At 33.0% G+C, this 17,672-nt stretch overlaps 6 protein-coding genes across 6 annotated transcripts; 4 read left to right on the top strand and 2 right to left on the bottom strand.

Moving 5' to 3' along the window:
• Positions 1-333: 333 nt before the first annotated feature.
• On the bottom strand, positions 334-1,582 carry LOC132951520 (zinc finger BED domain-containing protein 4-like). The gene is made up of 2 exons (XM_061023330.1): positions 1,237-1,582; positions 334-1,157 (listed from the first exon to the last, which is right to left on the bottom strand). Exons 1-2 carry the CDS (start codon positions 1,580-1,582, stop codon positions 334-336), a joined length of 1,170 nt encoding a protein of 389 aa, XP_060879313.1.
• Positions 1,583-1,889: 307 nt separating this feature from the next.
• Positions 1,890-3,494, bottom strand: LOC132951503 (jerky protein homolog-like). The gene has a single exon (XM_061023329.1). It carries the CDS (start codon positions 3,492-3,494, stop codon positions 1,890-1,892), a length of 1,605 nt encoding a protein of 534 aa, XP_060879312.1.
• Positions 3,495-6,964: 3,470 nt separating this feature from the next.
• Positions 6,965-7,609, top strand: LOC132951492 (protein FAM200C-like). The gene is made up of 2 exons (XM_061023325.1): positions 6,965-7,114; positions 7,178-7,609. Exons 1-2 carry the CDS (start codon positions 6,965-6,967, stop codon positions 7,607-7,609), a joined length of 582 nt encoding a protein of 193 aa, XP_060879308.1.
• A 4,143-nt stretch (positions 7,610-11,752) lies between these two features.
• Positions 11,753-12,284, top strand: LOC132951485 (uncharacterized). The gene is made up of 3 exons (XM_061023314.1): positions 11,753-11,924; positions 12,020-12,119; positions 12,248-12,284. The coding sequence occupies exons 1-3, from the start codon at positions 11,753-11,755 to the stop codon at positions 12,282-12,284; spliced, it is 309 nt and encodes a 102-aa protein (XP_060879297.1).
• Positions 12,285-12,750: 466 nt separating this feature from the next.
• LOC132951474 (E3 SUMO-protein ligase ZBED1-like) lies at positions 12,751-14,161 on the top strand. The gene is made up of 3 exons (XM_061023303.1): positions 12,751-13,294; positions 13,376-13,516; positions 13,971-14,161. Exons 1-3 carry the CDS (start codon positions 12,751-12,753, stop codon positions 14,159-14,161), a joined length of 876 nt encoding a protein of 291 aa, XP_060879286.1.
• Positions 14,162-15,371: 1,210 nt separating this feature from the next.
• On the top strand, positions 15,372-16,682 carry LOC132951465 (E3 SUMO-protein ligase ZBED1-like). Its single transcript, XM_061023291.1, has one exon. The coding sequence runs from the start codon at positions 15,372-15,374 to the stop codon at positions 16,680-16,682; it is 1,311 nt and encodes a 436-aa protein (XP_060879274.1).
• Positions 16,683-17,672: the final 990 nt, after the last annotated feature.

Below are 17,672 nucleotides of genomic sequence, written 5' to 3'. Positions count from 1 at the left end.
TTCATACGATTCCATAAGTATAGTTTTAAATCTAGAATCAATTCCTGTTGCTAGTAAGTATGCTGGGTCATTTTTGCATACTTTAAATCTATTAGATATAGATTTTTTCAAGCTTCTAGCAAATCCTAATCCTGCAGCTGTATTGCTATTTTTCACAATAAAATTGTTTAATTTTGTTTCTATGGTATATATTATTGGGTTTACCATTGAAAATGTTGGTATATCTTCTTGGCTAAATTCCTTTGTTGCTTCAAGAACAGGCTTTGATATTTCAACATATCCATTAATAAGTTTCCACTCTCCTACTGTAATATCAATGTCTTTTACCCAATTTTACAAATCCAAAACAATTGCTTCTTTTTGTTCTATTATGCGCTCCAACATTAAAAACACACTGTTCCAACGAGTTTCGACCATTTGTATGAGCTTATGGTTTGGAAGATTTAATCGAACTTGAATTTGTTGTAAACGTTCCCAAGATTTGTTACTGTGGTTATAATGAGTTACAATTGGACGAAACTTTTTTAATAAACTTTCTATATTATTTTCTTTTAAAGCATCTTGGATGGCCAATTGTAATGTGTGGGCTGCACAAAAATAGTGATGTAAGTTATCATTGGAATTATATTTATTTAATGCACAACTTATATTTCTTGCATTGTCTGTGACCATATAAATAGGAATATTTAAACTTAAAATATCAATGTTCCATTCACTAACCATAGATTTAATTTTAAGAAAAATACTTTTTCCATCATGTTCTCCTAGAAAGTATGAACATCCTAGTGTTTTGTTACGAAGCTCAAATTGTTTTGTTAAATAATGTGTTGTTAGTGATATATATGGTTGTTGAGCCCCACTTGTCCATATATCAAAAGTAAATGATATGGATTGCATACTATTCAATTCAGTGTTAATTTCTTCTTTAAGTAGAGATAATTTTTTTGAATACAGCTGAGGAATTGCAGTAGAAGCTAAATATTGTCTTGTGGGTAGTTTATACTTGCTCTCTAATGTGTACGTTAAGTTCTTAAATCCACGGTCTTTAACGATTGAGTATGGTTGGTAATCTAACGCAATCATTTCATTTATATTTTGGGTAATTAATTTAGCTCTTGCACTGTTTTGTGATAAATATGATTTTGAGTTGAATGAATCTTGAATTTTGTTTTGTTTCTGTGTAGTGTCTTCAATTTTTCTTTTCAATGCTTCTTTTTTCATTTTTTTTCTCATTACATGTTTGATATTCAGAATATTTTTTAGTCTGGATTCTAAGATGCCTTACTAGAGTGGTTGTTGTTGATGAAGGTTTTTTTAATACTTTTTTACAAGTATTACACATAGATTGGTTATTGTTTATTTTGTTAAAAAAATTTAAACTATAAATCAGCCTTTGATTCGTTGTATGGTCTTCCTCTATTTCTTCTGTTGTCATCAGACTTTCTTCATGTTGTTCATTTATAAATTCAGTTGTCTCTGGATCTGGATCACCAATTTGAAAATTATTATCATTACTACCTTGAATATCATCAGATTGACTGGATCTCATTAACCATTCAAATGCATTAATCCTCTCAGCCATAGTCAGTATATAGTAAAATTACAATAAATCTATAATAATAGAATAAAACTTAAAATAATCAATAAATGATATACAGTAGAACCTCGATTATCCGGGGTAATGATGGGGAGGGGGTCACACGGATAAATGAAAATCACGGTTAATCGAGACTTTTTATAATAATGAAATTTTTATTTAATTTTAATTAGAAATACATAGGTACAATTTTATAATAATGAAATTTTGAAAATTTGATTCAATTATAATTAGAAATATGTATACATACATAATATACATACAATAATTTTATACAACAAGTTATTAGGGCTTAAAATATGAAGTGATCAGTCTTTGTTTTTTTTTGGTTTGAAATAATTTTCCTTACTTCACTTCTAATTTTTCTTAAGCCAATAATGTCATGGAAGTCAAAATTTTCCTGTTCGCAGAAGTTCAAGAGGACATCAACTGCTTCCATTGCTTGGCTTGTCTGTATTTTTTCAAAATGTTCTTCATTATCACTCTCAGAAGAAGAATCAGGCTGTTGTGAGGTAGATGGTGTACTTACGCTGCCATAACGAACTGCTATGTCACTGTCACTCAAACGCTCAAATCCCTCTTCGTTAAGATCTTTTTGTAGCCAATCAACAATATCGTCTTCATCAACATTAGTGAAATCTGGAATAGATGTAGCTAGATCAAGACAAGCTTTTATATCCTTATCGACCGTATCTTCGATACTTTCTTCGTCATCATAGTCTTGATCCAAAATTTTCGCCCAAGAAAGTCTTAACGTAGTTGCAGGTACATTTTCCCAAGCATTACATACTGCAAAAATGGCATCTTTTATGGTCCACGTTTTCAAAAGTTCTTTCATCGAATCAAAACAATCTTCTTGCAAAAGATAACGGAGAAAAATCTTTTTGTACCTTCGTTTCAAACAGGAAATCACGCCTTGATCCATTGGTTGTATTATGGAAGTTACGTTAGGTGGTAGATAGTAGACAAAAATTTGACCATCCGGGGTTTTCAGGGTAGATTCTGAGGGGTGTGAAGGAGCATTATCAAGTAGAAGAACAGCTCTTTTTGGTATTCCTTTTTCATTCTGAAATTTTTGTACAGATGGTACAAAAACGTTAAAAAACCATTCACTAAAAATAACCTGGTTCATCCAAGCTTTTGGGTGGTGGTAATAGTCACATGGTAAATATTTCATTTCTGTCCCTTTAAAAGATCTTGGTTTCTTAGCTTTCCCAATAACAGTTAATTTGATCTTATGTGAACCGGTCGCATTTGAACAAGTCATAATAGTAAGTCGTTCTTTACTAGATTTATGTCCAGGAGCTGATTTTTCAGATTGCGCAGCAAGTGTTTTCGAAGGTAGCATTTTCCAGAATAGACCTGATTCATCTGCGTTGTACACTTGGTCAGGGGACAAGTTCAATTTTGAAAGGAATGAATTGAATTCGTCATTGAATAGTGTTGCAGCAGTCAAATCTCCACTCAGGCTTTCGCCTTGAATGTCCAGCTGTCTTATGCCATGGCGAGTTTTGAACCTAAATAACCAGCCTTGTGAAGCGTTAAATGTTTCCTCAATTTTCAAATGTTCATGAAACCATTTTGCTTTTTCACAAACCATTGGCCCTGAAATCGGTATACCTTCAATACGCTTCTGCTTAAACCATTCAAAAAGAGCAGATTCCATGTCAGATAATGATGACTTTTTCATAGTTTTTCTCTTCTTAGCTGATACTTCTGCACAAGATATGAACTTGAAAATTTCATTTTTTTGTTTGATTAAGTCACGAACTGTCTGTTGACCCACGCCGAATTCATTTGCAAGTTTTTGAACACTTTCACCATGATCTACAGCCCGGTTAATAATCAACACTTTTTTCTCTAGAGAAAGAACGACACGTTTTCGTTTAGCATTCATTATTAGATTAATACGCTATACCACACGTTACGTTCAGCTATAGCGAAGGACAAAAGCAAACTGAAGGTGATTCGATAAATATAATAATCGATGTACAATATTGCTTATCTTCACATTATTATCGTCAAAAATGTCATTAATATAATTGTCGATATCGTGTATTATGTAATATAAAATGTTCGATTATAACTACATATATATCTACAGTCCATACTTATTTTTTAATTTTTGGAAGAGTGAGCACGGTTAATCGCAAACACGGATAATCGAGTCACGGATAATCGAGGTTCTACTGTAATTTCAATAGCATAGAAGTTTAGGGTTTTTTAAATTTACTGTAGCAGTTAATTGTAGTGTATTTTCTTAGCGTAATTTCCGCATACCACTGGTTGAGAAACGCTGCTCTAGTTGAATGTTGGCCAGAAAAACAAGTACATATTTTAAATGGTCCCTTATGTAGTTCATGTACAGCACTAAGAAAAATCCAGGTGTGTGTAATAATACTGTTATTATAATATTTAAATTACACAACAATCAAAATGTATGCAAATTGGTAGTGCTCGTAATTTTATCAAACGATTGATCAATATTAGATTCTTGCAATCTGTAAAAATTTCAAAAAAATATAATTTGATTTGGTATCCTTGAAGGCTGTATACCAATAAAAAGCTTAATTAATAGTTAATATGAGGGGAACATACAGCTAGAGCTGTACACGAAACAGGGTTATTGTTTATTATGGGTCGATAATACGATGTGTTCCAACCTGAGTAGATAACCGTAGTTTTATATTAAATTATAGATAAAAAAAAATAGGTACAACGGTAGAATCAACATAATATTGTGTTCTAATAGAATATCGTCAAGGTCCCAACAATCTTTCTGTACAATTGTATCTATTTTTCTTTTAATTTATTAATTTTAATTATTCTTTCAGAATTATTTGCTGGATCTTTAATAATATCTTTTAAATATGATACTGAAATAATGTGAATAGACAGTCTCTAGGGACAGAATATTATTAACTGTTTTGTTTAATATGTGTAAGTTTATACAGTCTAAATGTTTTTGTGTTAGTTTGTGACAAACTGAAATTTCAGTTCGAGTAACTTTTAGTAACTCTTCTAATGGTACTGAATTTATTCTAGAGACGTCAGAAAGAATGAATCCGGTATTTAACACCCAGTTCCGAATAAGTGTAAGAATGTGTGGAGAATCAGCTAAAAAAAAGATTTTTTCTTTTGTAATAGGATGAAGAAAAAATGTTTTATCTTTAGTTATATCGAACTTTTTCCATAATCCTACGTTACTACCATCATAATCTAATACACAAGCTACCACAGTATATGCATTTTCAGAATTTCTGGCGTAACTTGTTAATCGAAGTTCACATATATTGGTTGCTTCCAGTTTTTAAAAATGCCTCTCGCCATGATAACTTGCATTTGGCTGTGTGGTCCTATGACTTGATCTTTTTTTTTTCGTATTCGTAAGCTGATAATATTTTCTGTGATAATTCTGAAATGTCTTCTGTTCCCCATATAACTTTTTTTTTCTTTTAGTTATTAATTGTAACTGAGTGTCGCTAAATACTGTGTTTAAAGATTCCTTTAGGCATTGAGTTTGTAAAACACACTCTTCAAGTTGTTGGGAAATTGTATTGTCAGTTGGTATATTTGATAAATAATTCTCTTTCAAGTTCTGTGTTGGAACAGCTAAAAAAAGAATAGAATTATTGGGTATACCTAGGTTAATAATTTTAAATTAATAATAATGTAGTTAATTAATTAGGTACCTGATGTTTACAATTTTTTTTTTGTTTTGATGTTTATCAATTGACTTCTTAAATCTACTTCAAATTGATCTTCTAACAAAATGAACACTACAAATTGCGATGGTCTTAGGATTCCATTCATCCTTTTTTCTGCAAGCATTTATCCAAGCATTACATAATATTGGATCTTTTCATGGTTGTTTGTAAACTATTTTGGCATATTGCAACAGCACATCTAGTTCCAGGCATCTATTTAAAAACATTGGTATTTAATAAATTGTTACTATTTTGGTGTATTTAGTATTAATGTCTATTTACATTATTTAGGCTGAGAACACAAACGAACGCGGACCAATCTGGCGGTAAGATCAAATAAAATGCTGGTATATTCTTACTTTACGGGACACCTTTTTTTTGTATTTTTTTTAAACTTATGTACGCTGAAAACAATGGTGAAGTCGGAATTTGGGTCTCGAACATAGTTTCGAAGTTATGGCCTTTCAAAGTTAGCGAATTTACGTTTATGCGAATGCGCGGAACACCATACTTTGTAATGCCGCGCGGGGGATCTCGACTCTCAGGTTTGGCCGAGGAGCCAACGACGAGTGTCGCAAACTGTGCAATCACTGCCTATATACTCCGATATAACTTACCCTGTGACCTACTTAAGGTGGTGTTGCATAGGAAGTCGAGGGATATTTTCGATTTGCGGAGCGGAGTGACGATGGCCGCAAACTGTGTAATCACTGCCCCATTTGAGTGTCATATAACTTCGAAACTATGTCCGAGCGCCAAATTCTGACTTCACCATCGTTTCCAGCGTACTTAACTATATTTGTTTCAAACAAATTAATTGCAGAAAAAGGTGTCCCTTAAAGTAGGAATGTTCCAAAATGCTATTCAGTTTGAACGACATACTAATATACAGGGTGGGGCAGTGGGTTCTGATGATTTATAGAGTACTGCGGTTAGGTACTAAAGTAGATAAGATAAACTAGTTTGTCACCAGATTAAAGTTTATGATGTTTAGTTTTACTTTATCAGTAATCATGGACACGTGGCCTGTGAATCAGCGCGTTTTTGCCGTTACGACGTTTATTGAGTGTAAATCTATTATAACTCTACAACGAAATTTTCAACGACAATTCAATATTCCTATTGGAGGTAATGTTCCTTCACGAAATTCAATCTTAGACTGGTATCATAAATTTCAAAATACTGGTTCTGTTTTAACAACTTTTAAAGGCAGCCAAAAAAGTGTAAGAACACCAGAAAACATTGAACGAGTACGTCAAGCAATCGATCAAAGTCCACAAGGCTCGGCAAGACGCCATTCTCAGTCGTTGAACTTGTCCACCAGAACAGTTCGAAGAATTTTACATAATGATTTACAACATTTTCCATATAAAGTACAGATAGTGTACAACTCCTTCCGAATGATTTTAGTACGAGAATTTAATTTTGTAACAGATTTCAGCAATTGTTACACGAAAATCATGAATTGATGTCTAATTTGATAATGTCAGATGAAGCACATTTTCATTTATGTGGTGTGGTAACAAGTAAAACTATCGTTTTTGGGGTTCAGAACAACCTAGTTTGTTACATAAAACTCCTTTGCATTCTGCAAAAGTAACTGTATGGTGTAGCGTTATATCGTTTGGCATTTTGGGTCCGTACTTTTTCGAGGAAAACAATGGTGACTGTGACCGTAACATCTGAACGTTATGTGGAAATGTTGAACAACTTCTTGCCAACTGAATTACAACGATTAGGAGTACATGATAAAGATCTATGGTATCAACAAGATGGTGCTACCAGCCATACAGCGCGTATTTCATTGGCTGTTCTTAGACAAATGTTTCCGAATCATGTGATTTAGCGGAATGGTGATATTGTTTTAATTCAGTTGGATGAGTCCACTTTACCAACTAATGAAGCATTATTGTTATCATACGTGAGGTTTATAAAAAATGAGAAAATATGTCAAGAACTATTATTTGCGAGAAATTTAGAGACAAATACAAAAGGAGAAACCATATTTAATACACTGGAAAAGTTTTGTGATGAAAAGCAAATCCCTCTGAAGAATATTATTTCAATTGCTACTGATGGTGCCCCAGCTATGACAGGGCGTCACAAAGGCTTCAGAGCGTATTTAAAAAAAAAAGTTACAGACGTGCTTACTGTACATTGCGTCATTCATTGCCAGCATTTAGTTGCAAAAAATCTCAGTGAACGCCTGAAATTCCTGGACATTTCAAACATGGACATACCAGACTGGGTATTAGATCCTTTTTCAAATGTCAACACAACAGAATCATTCCAGTTCGAAGAATAACTTTTAGAATTGACCACAAATGAGGAAATCAAATTCAAATTCAAGAACGGCTATCAAGAATTTTGGCTGCAAAACCTAATCATGGAACTGTACCTTAGTTTATGTACGATTGTTCAACGATTTATGATGGCATTCCCATCATCGTATATGTCTGAACGTGGATTAAGTACTGTAGCAACACTGCTAACAAAAAAGAGAAATCGGTTGCTTGTTACCGAACGCGGTGATTTACGGCTGTTTTTGAGTAAATTTGAGACAGATATTAACAAACTCGTTAATGCGCATCAATTTCATCCATCACATTAAGTAAATTTTATATTTTGAATTCATAATATTTTTAGATTCAGAGCGAAGCGATGAATGTATTGATTTTACAATGATGTGTGTGTTTTTTTTATTTTATTTTTTTTATTTTTGTGTCGGTCATCACCTTTTAGGACAGTACAATTGCTTGGATTTTCTCAACAAGTAACTTTTCTGGTAGAAAAGTGAATCTAGTTGGTACTTTAGGGGGTCAAAGGTAAAAATTTCCAGTAGTTTTCAAAAGCGACGTGAAAAACAAAAGAAAAATTAAGGAAAAACGGGAATTTTTACGCAAAATCTGTTTTTGAGAAAATCGATTTTGGTTTTTGGTGTAACTATAAAACAAATGACCGTAAGGACATGAAATGTTGACTGAATGTTTATATTAGCATTTTCTATACACCGTAAAATTTTGAAAATATTTTGACTCTTTTTGAGATGTTTACGGACATTGTCAGTTTTTAATTTTTTAGTTTTTTTTCTATAAATATCAATACAATTTTATCTGTTGAGTAAAAAAGCTTGAAAATTTAATAGAAGGCTCCTGATATATCGTTCTAATAGCAGTTGAAAAATATTAAAAATACATAGGCACATTTTTATTTATAAGCATTTAAAGTATAATAAATAATAATTTATAATTATTTTGTAGTTAAAAATGTATAAAATGTTCAACTTTTATAGCTAAGGATTGAAAATTTAAAATAAGGTTTCACGTAAATAGGTAAATATATAAATTACTTTATTCACAATAATATCATCAAATATAATTGGTAATCTTTTCTCTTCCGTAACGGGACCCGACAGGGCTAATAAACCTAGCCATAACCAACCTTGTTTTATCAGTTCAATAAAGTCAACCATCACATTCGAAAGTTGTTTTTTTTTTGTATTCATTTGGTCACCTGACACCTCTCCACACCATCCACGCGGCTCCCCACAGGTCTGCATCAACTGGCTTCCCGAACAGGAATCACCGGTAAGTGAAAACCTTCATTATCTTACCCCTTACTACCACCATCATATACCCCCCCGTTGCGCGACTTGGAAAAAAGTCTCCGACGCGATCCGACAAAAACGTGGTTAGCTGGTGATAACGGAAAAACCTGCGTTATGTAACATATTACATAAGGACGTAACGACCAGCCGCGACTACACCGCGCGCGACGCACGACGTAGGTAGGTGGGAACGCAAGAGCGCGAGAGGGTTCTAACCCGAAATAACCCGCCAACAGGTCAGATGCCTGACGCCGGACAAAGTGAAAACCAACCGGTCGAATCATCACCCGCCCAACCACCGAACAACACCGCCAATAAACCACCCACACCCACACACCAACAAGCTATGGACATGATCCAAGCGAGTCGTTCAATAATTAAGGAGGTACGGCAAGCGGCGGAAAACTCGGCGCATGGGCACAGTCTGGAATGCTCGAGGACTGCATGGCCCGCTTTGGCGACGACCAACGTCGCATTGCAGAGACAATGCGACGCCTAGAAATGGGTATCGCACGCCAAGCACGGGAACACCAACCGGAAGGGACAGCACCGACCCGCCCCCACCACACAGTGCTATCGAACAACACGGAATACGGTACGAGGTACTCCGCGGCACGCGAACCGCCGTCCGCGGGTAACCAGCACGCCGACCGTTCAGTACGTTTCGATGACACACCAAATTTATACCGTGCCCCCTCCTCCACATACACCTATGCGTCACAACAATCGACGCTGATACCATACGACGACGTATGTGCAGCGAAACATTCGCTGCCGGAGTTCCTCGGAACAACGCCCGAGGACCCGGTACGATTTATACACAAAGCGGAATCGATATTGCACCAAACACGTATAGATAGGTTGGCCTGACCTATCGCAATCGCTTAGGGAGTTCGTGGCACAAAAAAATCAACTCGCGCGCCGCGTCAATACTAGTGATGGGCACTATCGAATGAAAACTATCAACATATTCGATTGTTTGTAACTATCTAGTCAATCGATTGTTTTACAATAACTATCGAATAGTTTTCATTCGATTGAAAGTTATCGACATTTTCATTCGAATACAAACTACCGACATTTCTATTCAATTAAAAAATCAATAGTTCCATAATCCATAGATCACTACGTCTTAGTCATAGACCTATTAACTATGGACAGCGCTTAGAGAGAGAAGTCAGGATACGATATAGTCGAGTGAGAAAAGAGACAAAGTAGTGTTTTGCAGTGTGCCTACTGCCAAATAAAAAATTGTGATACAATAAAATGTTGCCGATCGTTATATTTCATTGATAACGTGATAAAATTGTGATTACTGATTTGTTTTAAACAAATAATGTTAAATGTACCAAATATCAAACTTATTTAAATTGTGAATGTTTGTGACATTTGCGTTTTTTTGAGTTTGTTTTTGAGTTTGAAAGTTAAATTATTGTGTTTACGATGGTTGTATCTTGCCGTGTTAAAGGCTGCAACTCCAAAGGTGGTGAAAATATTAAATTTCATAAGTAAGTACCATTAATTAAATATTATGTCCAAGAAGTTATAGATTTAAAATTATAACATTACATTATTAACATAACTTACAATACTCTTAGCATTCCTAAAGGAGATATCGGTGAAGCATGGATTTCATTTCTTACAAAATACAATCCATTGTTCAAACCAACCAAAACAACCAAAGTATGTGAGCTTCATTTTGACCCTAGTTTATATGAAATCACACCAACTAGTGTTTTTAAAACAAAAAAATTGAAAGAAAATGCTGTACCAAGTATTTATAATCCAGGTAAGTTTCAAATAATTGTACATTGTAATTCTAGTTAATGTGTACAAAGTACAATGTATTAAAAATGTAATATATTTTTATTAGGTTCACGTAAATCATTATTTAATGATTCTAATGCAGTTTATGATTCTGATGAAGAGAATGAAATTGTTACATTGACATTATCAGACTTAGATAATGAATCATCTGATCCATGTATTCCAGGTATGTTAGAACATAATCATCTTATTAATAAAATTGAATTACTAATTCATGATTGCATAAACAATCACTTACCATTTATTGAACAATAATGAACTAATGATCCCTTAAGAGGCCGTCGCACTAAAAGTGAAACGCATACAACGTCCGAGAGAATACGCTGTTAGGTTATTAGTACAACTTCTCATGTTTAATTTGGTACAAAAATCATGTTTCTACGACCAATCTGGCCTGAGAACTATTGGAATTACAAAACCATGTTCTACGGTCGATTTTTCCTAGTGTGACGGCCTCTTAAGCATGATTCATTAAATTTTATTTAACAATTTAATTAATTAATTATAAAAAAAACCCTGAATTCTTATTTTTTTATTTCAAACAGTTGTAGAGACTAAAATTTAATATTAAAATTATAAATATTATATTATACTTTTATAGATAGTATGTTTATAGTCTTATAGATGATAAAGGCTATGGACCTATGGATAAAGGAAATGGAAATAAAAAAAGTTTAGTATTTCCTCCATGATTCACTACTTTGTGTTCTTTCTCTCTCAGTTATAGGATCACCTAGTATTGTTGGCAGAGCGGGGTGGAATGCGCTGTCCATAGTTAATAGGTCTATGGTCTTAATACGCGCTTATCACACTTATTGTTATCTGGTATCAACTATTAATTATTTTATTAATATTTGTCAATAATCGTCTGATTATCACTGAGTAATGTTACTAACGTTGTGTCGTTTACTCGTTTCTCAAATACAAATTCATGCGCTTTACTTAGTACTCACTCTTTCATAAACCACGTTTATAATTGTGCGATTACTGATTACTGATAAGTGATCATTAAAAATGCCGTTTCCAAAAAAAAATGCATTCGTCGTTTGGACATTGTGCAAAACCTACAAACGATCTAATAGTACTTCAAATTTATTAGACCATTTAAATAGAAAACATTTTACCGTTTTAAACCGGGATCACATGCGTGTAAATGAAGAACGTGAAGAAGATGAAAATACACCAGGTAACTAAAAGTTCATTGAACTTGATCAGATAATAAAATAGAGTTTTCTATAAACAATATTATAATAAACAAGTTATAAACTGAATTTTGAATAGGAACATCGGAAGTAAATACAAGTGTTGTGATTCTTAGGGCAGAGATAGTAACCACTGGGCCTATAGTGACAAGACAAAAACAAATGGTTTTATCCAACAGGTAATATTTTTATATTGTTTGCTTATTGATAATTATTTGCATAAATCCACTCATCTTAATTCTTAATATTGTACACATTTAATTGGTGTATTGAAAAATATTTGATGATTTTTAATTTATATTTTCAGATTTAATCATTATCCTACTGGTTTGGAAACATTTTAAGTAATTTTTAAGTTATGCCTCTGGAAGGAAACTTTTAATCAGGAAGTTAAAAGGATAATAGTATCATACTACATTTTAATATTTTCATAATTATTTAAATTTATAGTCTTAATCCTCAAATTAAACATTTCAAATATATTTTTAGATTTGGAACTGTGTCAGAACATCAAATCAATGAATTTCATGAAGCGATTGTTCGGATGATCGCTGAGGACCTACAACCATTGTCGATTGTAGGAAACTCAGGCTTTTGTCGTATGATAAAGCTCTTAGATTCTAGGTGATGATCATAGATTTTACACATTATAAAATATATTATAATAATACTGCATCTAAAATCAAATAACTTCTTATGATTTAACTATTGTTTATTATGAAAATATTTAACTATATGCATATTATAACTTATTTTAGATACGAAATATACAGCAGAAGAACCCTCGGTAGGACAATTATACCTCAAATAATGGAGAAGGTAAAAGGAAATGTGCAAATTGTATTAAATGCAGCAAGTCATATAGCAATTACGACAGATATTTGGACTTCTATGAATACCGACTCCTTTATGACATTAACCGCTCACTTTGTTGACACAAATTTAAGAGAGCTAAGTACTGTTGTTCTGTGTACCAAAAAATTGGAGTCTAATCATACAGGTGTTTATCTTTCCCAAGTTATGACAAAAGAACTGATGGAGTGGACTATTTTAAATAAGGTAGTTGCAATTGTAACGGACGGTGCTGCGAATATAAAATTAGCCGTAAGGTTAATGGACATTCCACAGATTCCATGTACAGCTCACAAGTTAAATTTAATTGTGCAGCAGTCACTAGAAATTTCAGAGGAGGATGATACAGATGAAACAGGAGGATTAAAAAATATTTTGAAGAAATGTCGCAACATTGTATCTTTCTTCAAACGAAGTGAAGTTGGTAATAGGATATTAATAGAAAAACAGAAACAGCTGGGTATAAATAAAGTATTAAAAGTAAAGCAAGACGTCCGTACGAGTTAGAACAGTACTTTATTTATGTTGGAGAGACTTGTACAACTGAAAGAACCTCTAACAATAGCAATAATTTCCTTAACAGAACCACCAATTGTCCTTGACCACGATGAATGTAATATAGTTGAAGACATAATACCTTTGTTGAGACCCTTCAATTGTTTAACGGTAGAGCTTTCTGCAGAGCAATACCCAACAATTTCCAAAGTGATACCATTGATAAGAGGTAATTATTTCAATATAGTGCACCATATATTATAAGTACATAACTTAAGAGTAGTCGTGTACGCCGATTACAGACGTATACAAATAAACAAACTATATACTATAATAAGCACTTTTATTAAACTTTGACGTCCAGTGGCGATCGAGTCACACGATCGCCACCTGGCTCTAACACTGGTGGTCAGTGGTAATCGAGTCACATGATCACCACTCACTGACCCTCTTTCTGTCTTCACATATTACTTATATATCAATATTACAATCGAAGCACTATTGGTAGTATCGATATAAAGGTTAACCTAGTTACATTATACTTACTGACTCTGCTTAAAATTATACTAATTGTTATTGTATTACATAATAATTACATATGAATGTTTACTTAACCTAGTTAATAATATTTTTTTATATATTTTTTGCATACATGATACAACAGAGTAAATAATTATTAATAGGTTTACAAGATTCGTTGGTTACAAAAATGCCAAGAACGCTAATTGGACAAGCTTTAAAAACAAATTTGATTAGCAATACAACAAAACGTTTTGATGATTTTGAAAAACAAACGATAACACCGAGTTTTTCAAGAGCTACTCTGTTAGATCCAAGGTTCAAAAAAGTTGCATTTGGAATAGAAGAATGCTAATGAGGCTGAAAAGTATGTAATTTCAGAAATAGCTGATCTATTAGATACACCAAATGCTGTTAATGGTAAATACTAAATACACTTTCCTTGTGTTAAAAAATAACTATCTGACAAATTTAATAGTAGTGTTGAATGTACTACATTTTTGTGAAGGTCCTCACTGGAACAGTGACTGCCCCGGGAACACGCCGCGTTCGGGAAACGGGAAATGAGTCGACGGACAATTTTATTGTCCACGCCGCCGCCTCAAACACACACACACACACACACACACACACACACACACACAACCACGCCACCACACACAACTTTCGGCAATACAGGCGGGGATATAACTAGGGTTGACGGTTTTTTCGGTATACCGTCAAAACCGGTTAACCGGTTTCTGCACAAATACCGCTGCAATGGTATACCGTAATACCGTAATACCGGTGCATACCGAAAAACCGTTGTACCGTTTTGTGACGGTTTTTTGGTATACCGGTTATTTGCTGAACAGTTTGAAGTGAATACTTAAACTTACTAATAGTTATCAGTTATGCCGGTTATCCTATGGTTAATGGTTATTGGTTAGGTATACATTAATTATGCCTCCATGCAATAATATAAATTAAAATAGATATGTCCACACAGGAGCTATGGAAGTTGGAATGGGATTCCCTACCAGAGTCCTATGCTTCAAGTTATAGATCTTTATTCAAAAACATACCAAGACAACCATGGTTTCAATCGCTAAAAATGAGCCGCGCCACCATAACCAAATATACCAGATTACGTACCGGCCATAGCCTACTACCTCACCATTCGTTTAAATTGGGTCTCAACAACAGTCCATATTGTCCCCTACCCAATTGCGGTGGAGAATATTGTGATTTCCAACACTTACTCCTAAATTGTTCATCCCTATCTATACAAAGAACAACGTTAAAAAATCGGTTTTCCACCCTAGATATCAATTTTTCTCTTATTAACGCCCTTTCAACTAAAAATATTAAGCTAATCATACACACACTAAATTTTATAAAACAAACAGGGCTTCAAATCTAAGAGTGTGAACTTTACAATGATAATTCAGTTTAATGTTTTTTATTTTATTTATTGTATTAATTTTTAAAATGTAATTGTCGAGATATAATAATTATTCATTAAAATCTCATAAATGAAAAAAAAAAAATGGATATGTCAGTGTCATAATGTCCTGGATATACTAATGCCTGTCATATGTCCTGGATATACTATCCCAAGTCGCCAAGTTTTTGCTGACAACAAAATTCCTGCTTTATACTTTGAGGTAAAACGTAAAATAAAACATGAACTCAACTCAGCACAATTTCTGTTGCTTACATTTGATTGTTGGACTTCCAATGCACAACAGCCTTACATTGGCATAACAGCTCATACTATCAATAGTGATTGGGTTCTGCAAACATATTGTGTGGCTTGCGCTATTCTTGATGTAGACCACACTGCCTTTAATTTAAAAAATATTATTGAATCTACACTTAAAGATTGGAATATTCCTATATCAAAAGTCTCTGCCGCAGCTACAGATAATGGAACTAATGTGATCAAAGCTGTTCAGTTAATGGGCTTAAATCATATTAGTTGTTTTGGTCACACATTAAATAATGGAGTTACATCATCTATGAATTTAAATCCAGTCAAAATAATTATTTCTAATATTTCTAAAATAAGATATACATTCCATTATAGTTCAAACTTACGTCGATTGCTTCAAGATGCCCAAATTAAACTCGATCTTCCACAAAAAGTTATGCCAGCATCATGTGTTACAAGATGGTGGACTAATCTACCTGCTATTCAGTTCGTAAGAGATAATTATGATGATGCTCTTTATGATGTGTTATTTAAGTTGAAATCAAGAAAAATAAAATGTCTTCCCAACTGCAACGAACAAAAACTTATTTTGGTGATGTGCAAAATTGTTGAACCTCTAAAAACACTTGGTGAACATATGGGTGCAGAAAAGATTGCTACAGCTTCTTCAATTTGGCCAGTTTATACAAAACTTGAAAAAACGTTGCTTCAAACAAATTCATCAAATTTTACTTGTGCCTTAACACAAGAAGAATCATCTATAGCGAATAATAGTGAGAATTTTGGGGACTGCGAACAATTATTTTCAATCCTAAGTCAATGTACACTTAAGGATAATAATATAGATTCATATTTTAACACTAATGAAGTTTGTGGAGACATTAGTGATGATGATGTTGATACACATGTGGATAGTGTGAATACAATTGATAATTTATTAGATCATATTGAAAATCATTTAAAGGATGATATAAAAAGACCATTTCATAAACGTTACATTAATAAAGAAGAAAGTAGAATGTTTTTACAAAAAATATGCTTTTTGGATCCAAGGTACAAATCAGCATATATTGATCCAAGAGATATAGATACAGTCAAAATTACAATTCAACTTGAAATGGATGAAATAGGCAACCAAGCTAAAAGTAAAGAACTCAAGGTCCAGAAAAATGATGGTATGTAAAGATTGATTTTTTTTTATTCAAATATTTTTACCAAAATTATAATATTAATGATATCAATTGTTTTAATGATGCTGTAGGATTAGCAGCATTTTTAGAAAACTTTAACTGTCCCGTTATGAACAATGTGACCGACAAAGCCTTAAACCAAATTGAATTGGAAAAATATGTATCCTTGCCATTTATTTCTCTTGATGCCGATCCTCTTCAGTGGTGGAAACTATATCATTCACAATTGCCTACGGTATCATTACTAGCGATGAATTACTTATGTATACCTGGTACCAGTGTGCCTAGTGAAAGGATATTTAGCTCTGCAGGGAATATTATTACAGATCATCGGTCATTACTATCTCCAGGACATGCCGAGGAACTCATTTTTTTATCAATGAATCAAAATTTATTTCTAAGTAATATCTAATGACTAATTCTAATACTTTTTTAAAATTTGTGTTAACGTTATAGTATTTATACTGAGTTAATAATTTTTAATTATGTCAAAGACAGTGCTTGTTAATAATTTTTTAATATTAAGGGACAGTTCTTGTATTTAATGGTGTGCTCAGCTTTTTGGTAATCACTTTCAGAGTGTGCTTTTTTCGCCTTTTACAAACCCTGATATAACATAAATGTTTTTTTGATGTGTCGGTGAAATCAATTTTAAAAAAAGCCTAAGAGGGGAAGGTACTCCTTCATCTATCTTGTCTTATTACAAAAAGAAAGGCCCTTATTTTTTTTATCGCCTTAATAATATGATTTAAAAAAAAAAATTAAAACTTTAATGACTGTAAATTGAAAAAAATTTAAAAAAGACATCCCCTACACTGTGACACTGCGTGTTATTATTTTTTTTAAATAAGGTAGTTTCTTTGCCATACCCTCTATATAATTAAATAATAAAATAAATATAATGTAACATATTAGATTGTAATATAATGTTTTTTAAAAATTGTTTACTCCCTAAGCATAATATCATTTCAGTGTTTTTCAGC

Source organism: Metopolophium dirhodum, chromosome 1 (genome assembly GCF_019925205.1).
Source record: "Metopolophium dirhodum isolate CAU chromosome 1, ASM1992520v1, whole genome shotgun sequence".
NCBI classification, from domain to species: domain Eukaryota; kingdom Metazoa; phylum Arthropoda; class Insecta; order Hemiptera; family Aphididae; genus Metopolophium; species Metopolophium dirhodum.
Note: the sequence above shows the minus strand (reverse complement) of the source record. Positions and strands in the feature narration are given on the sequence as shown.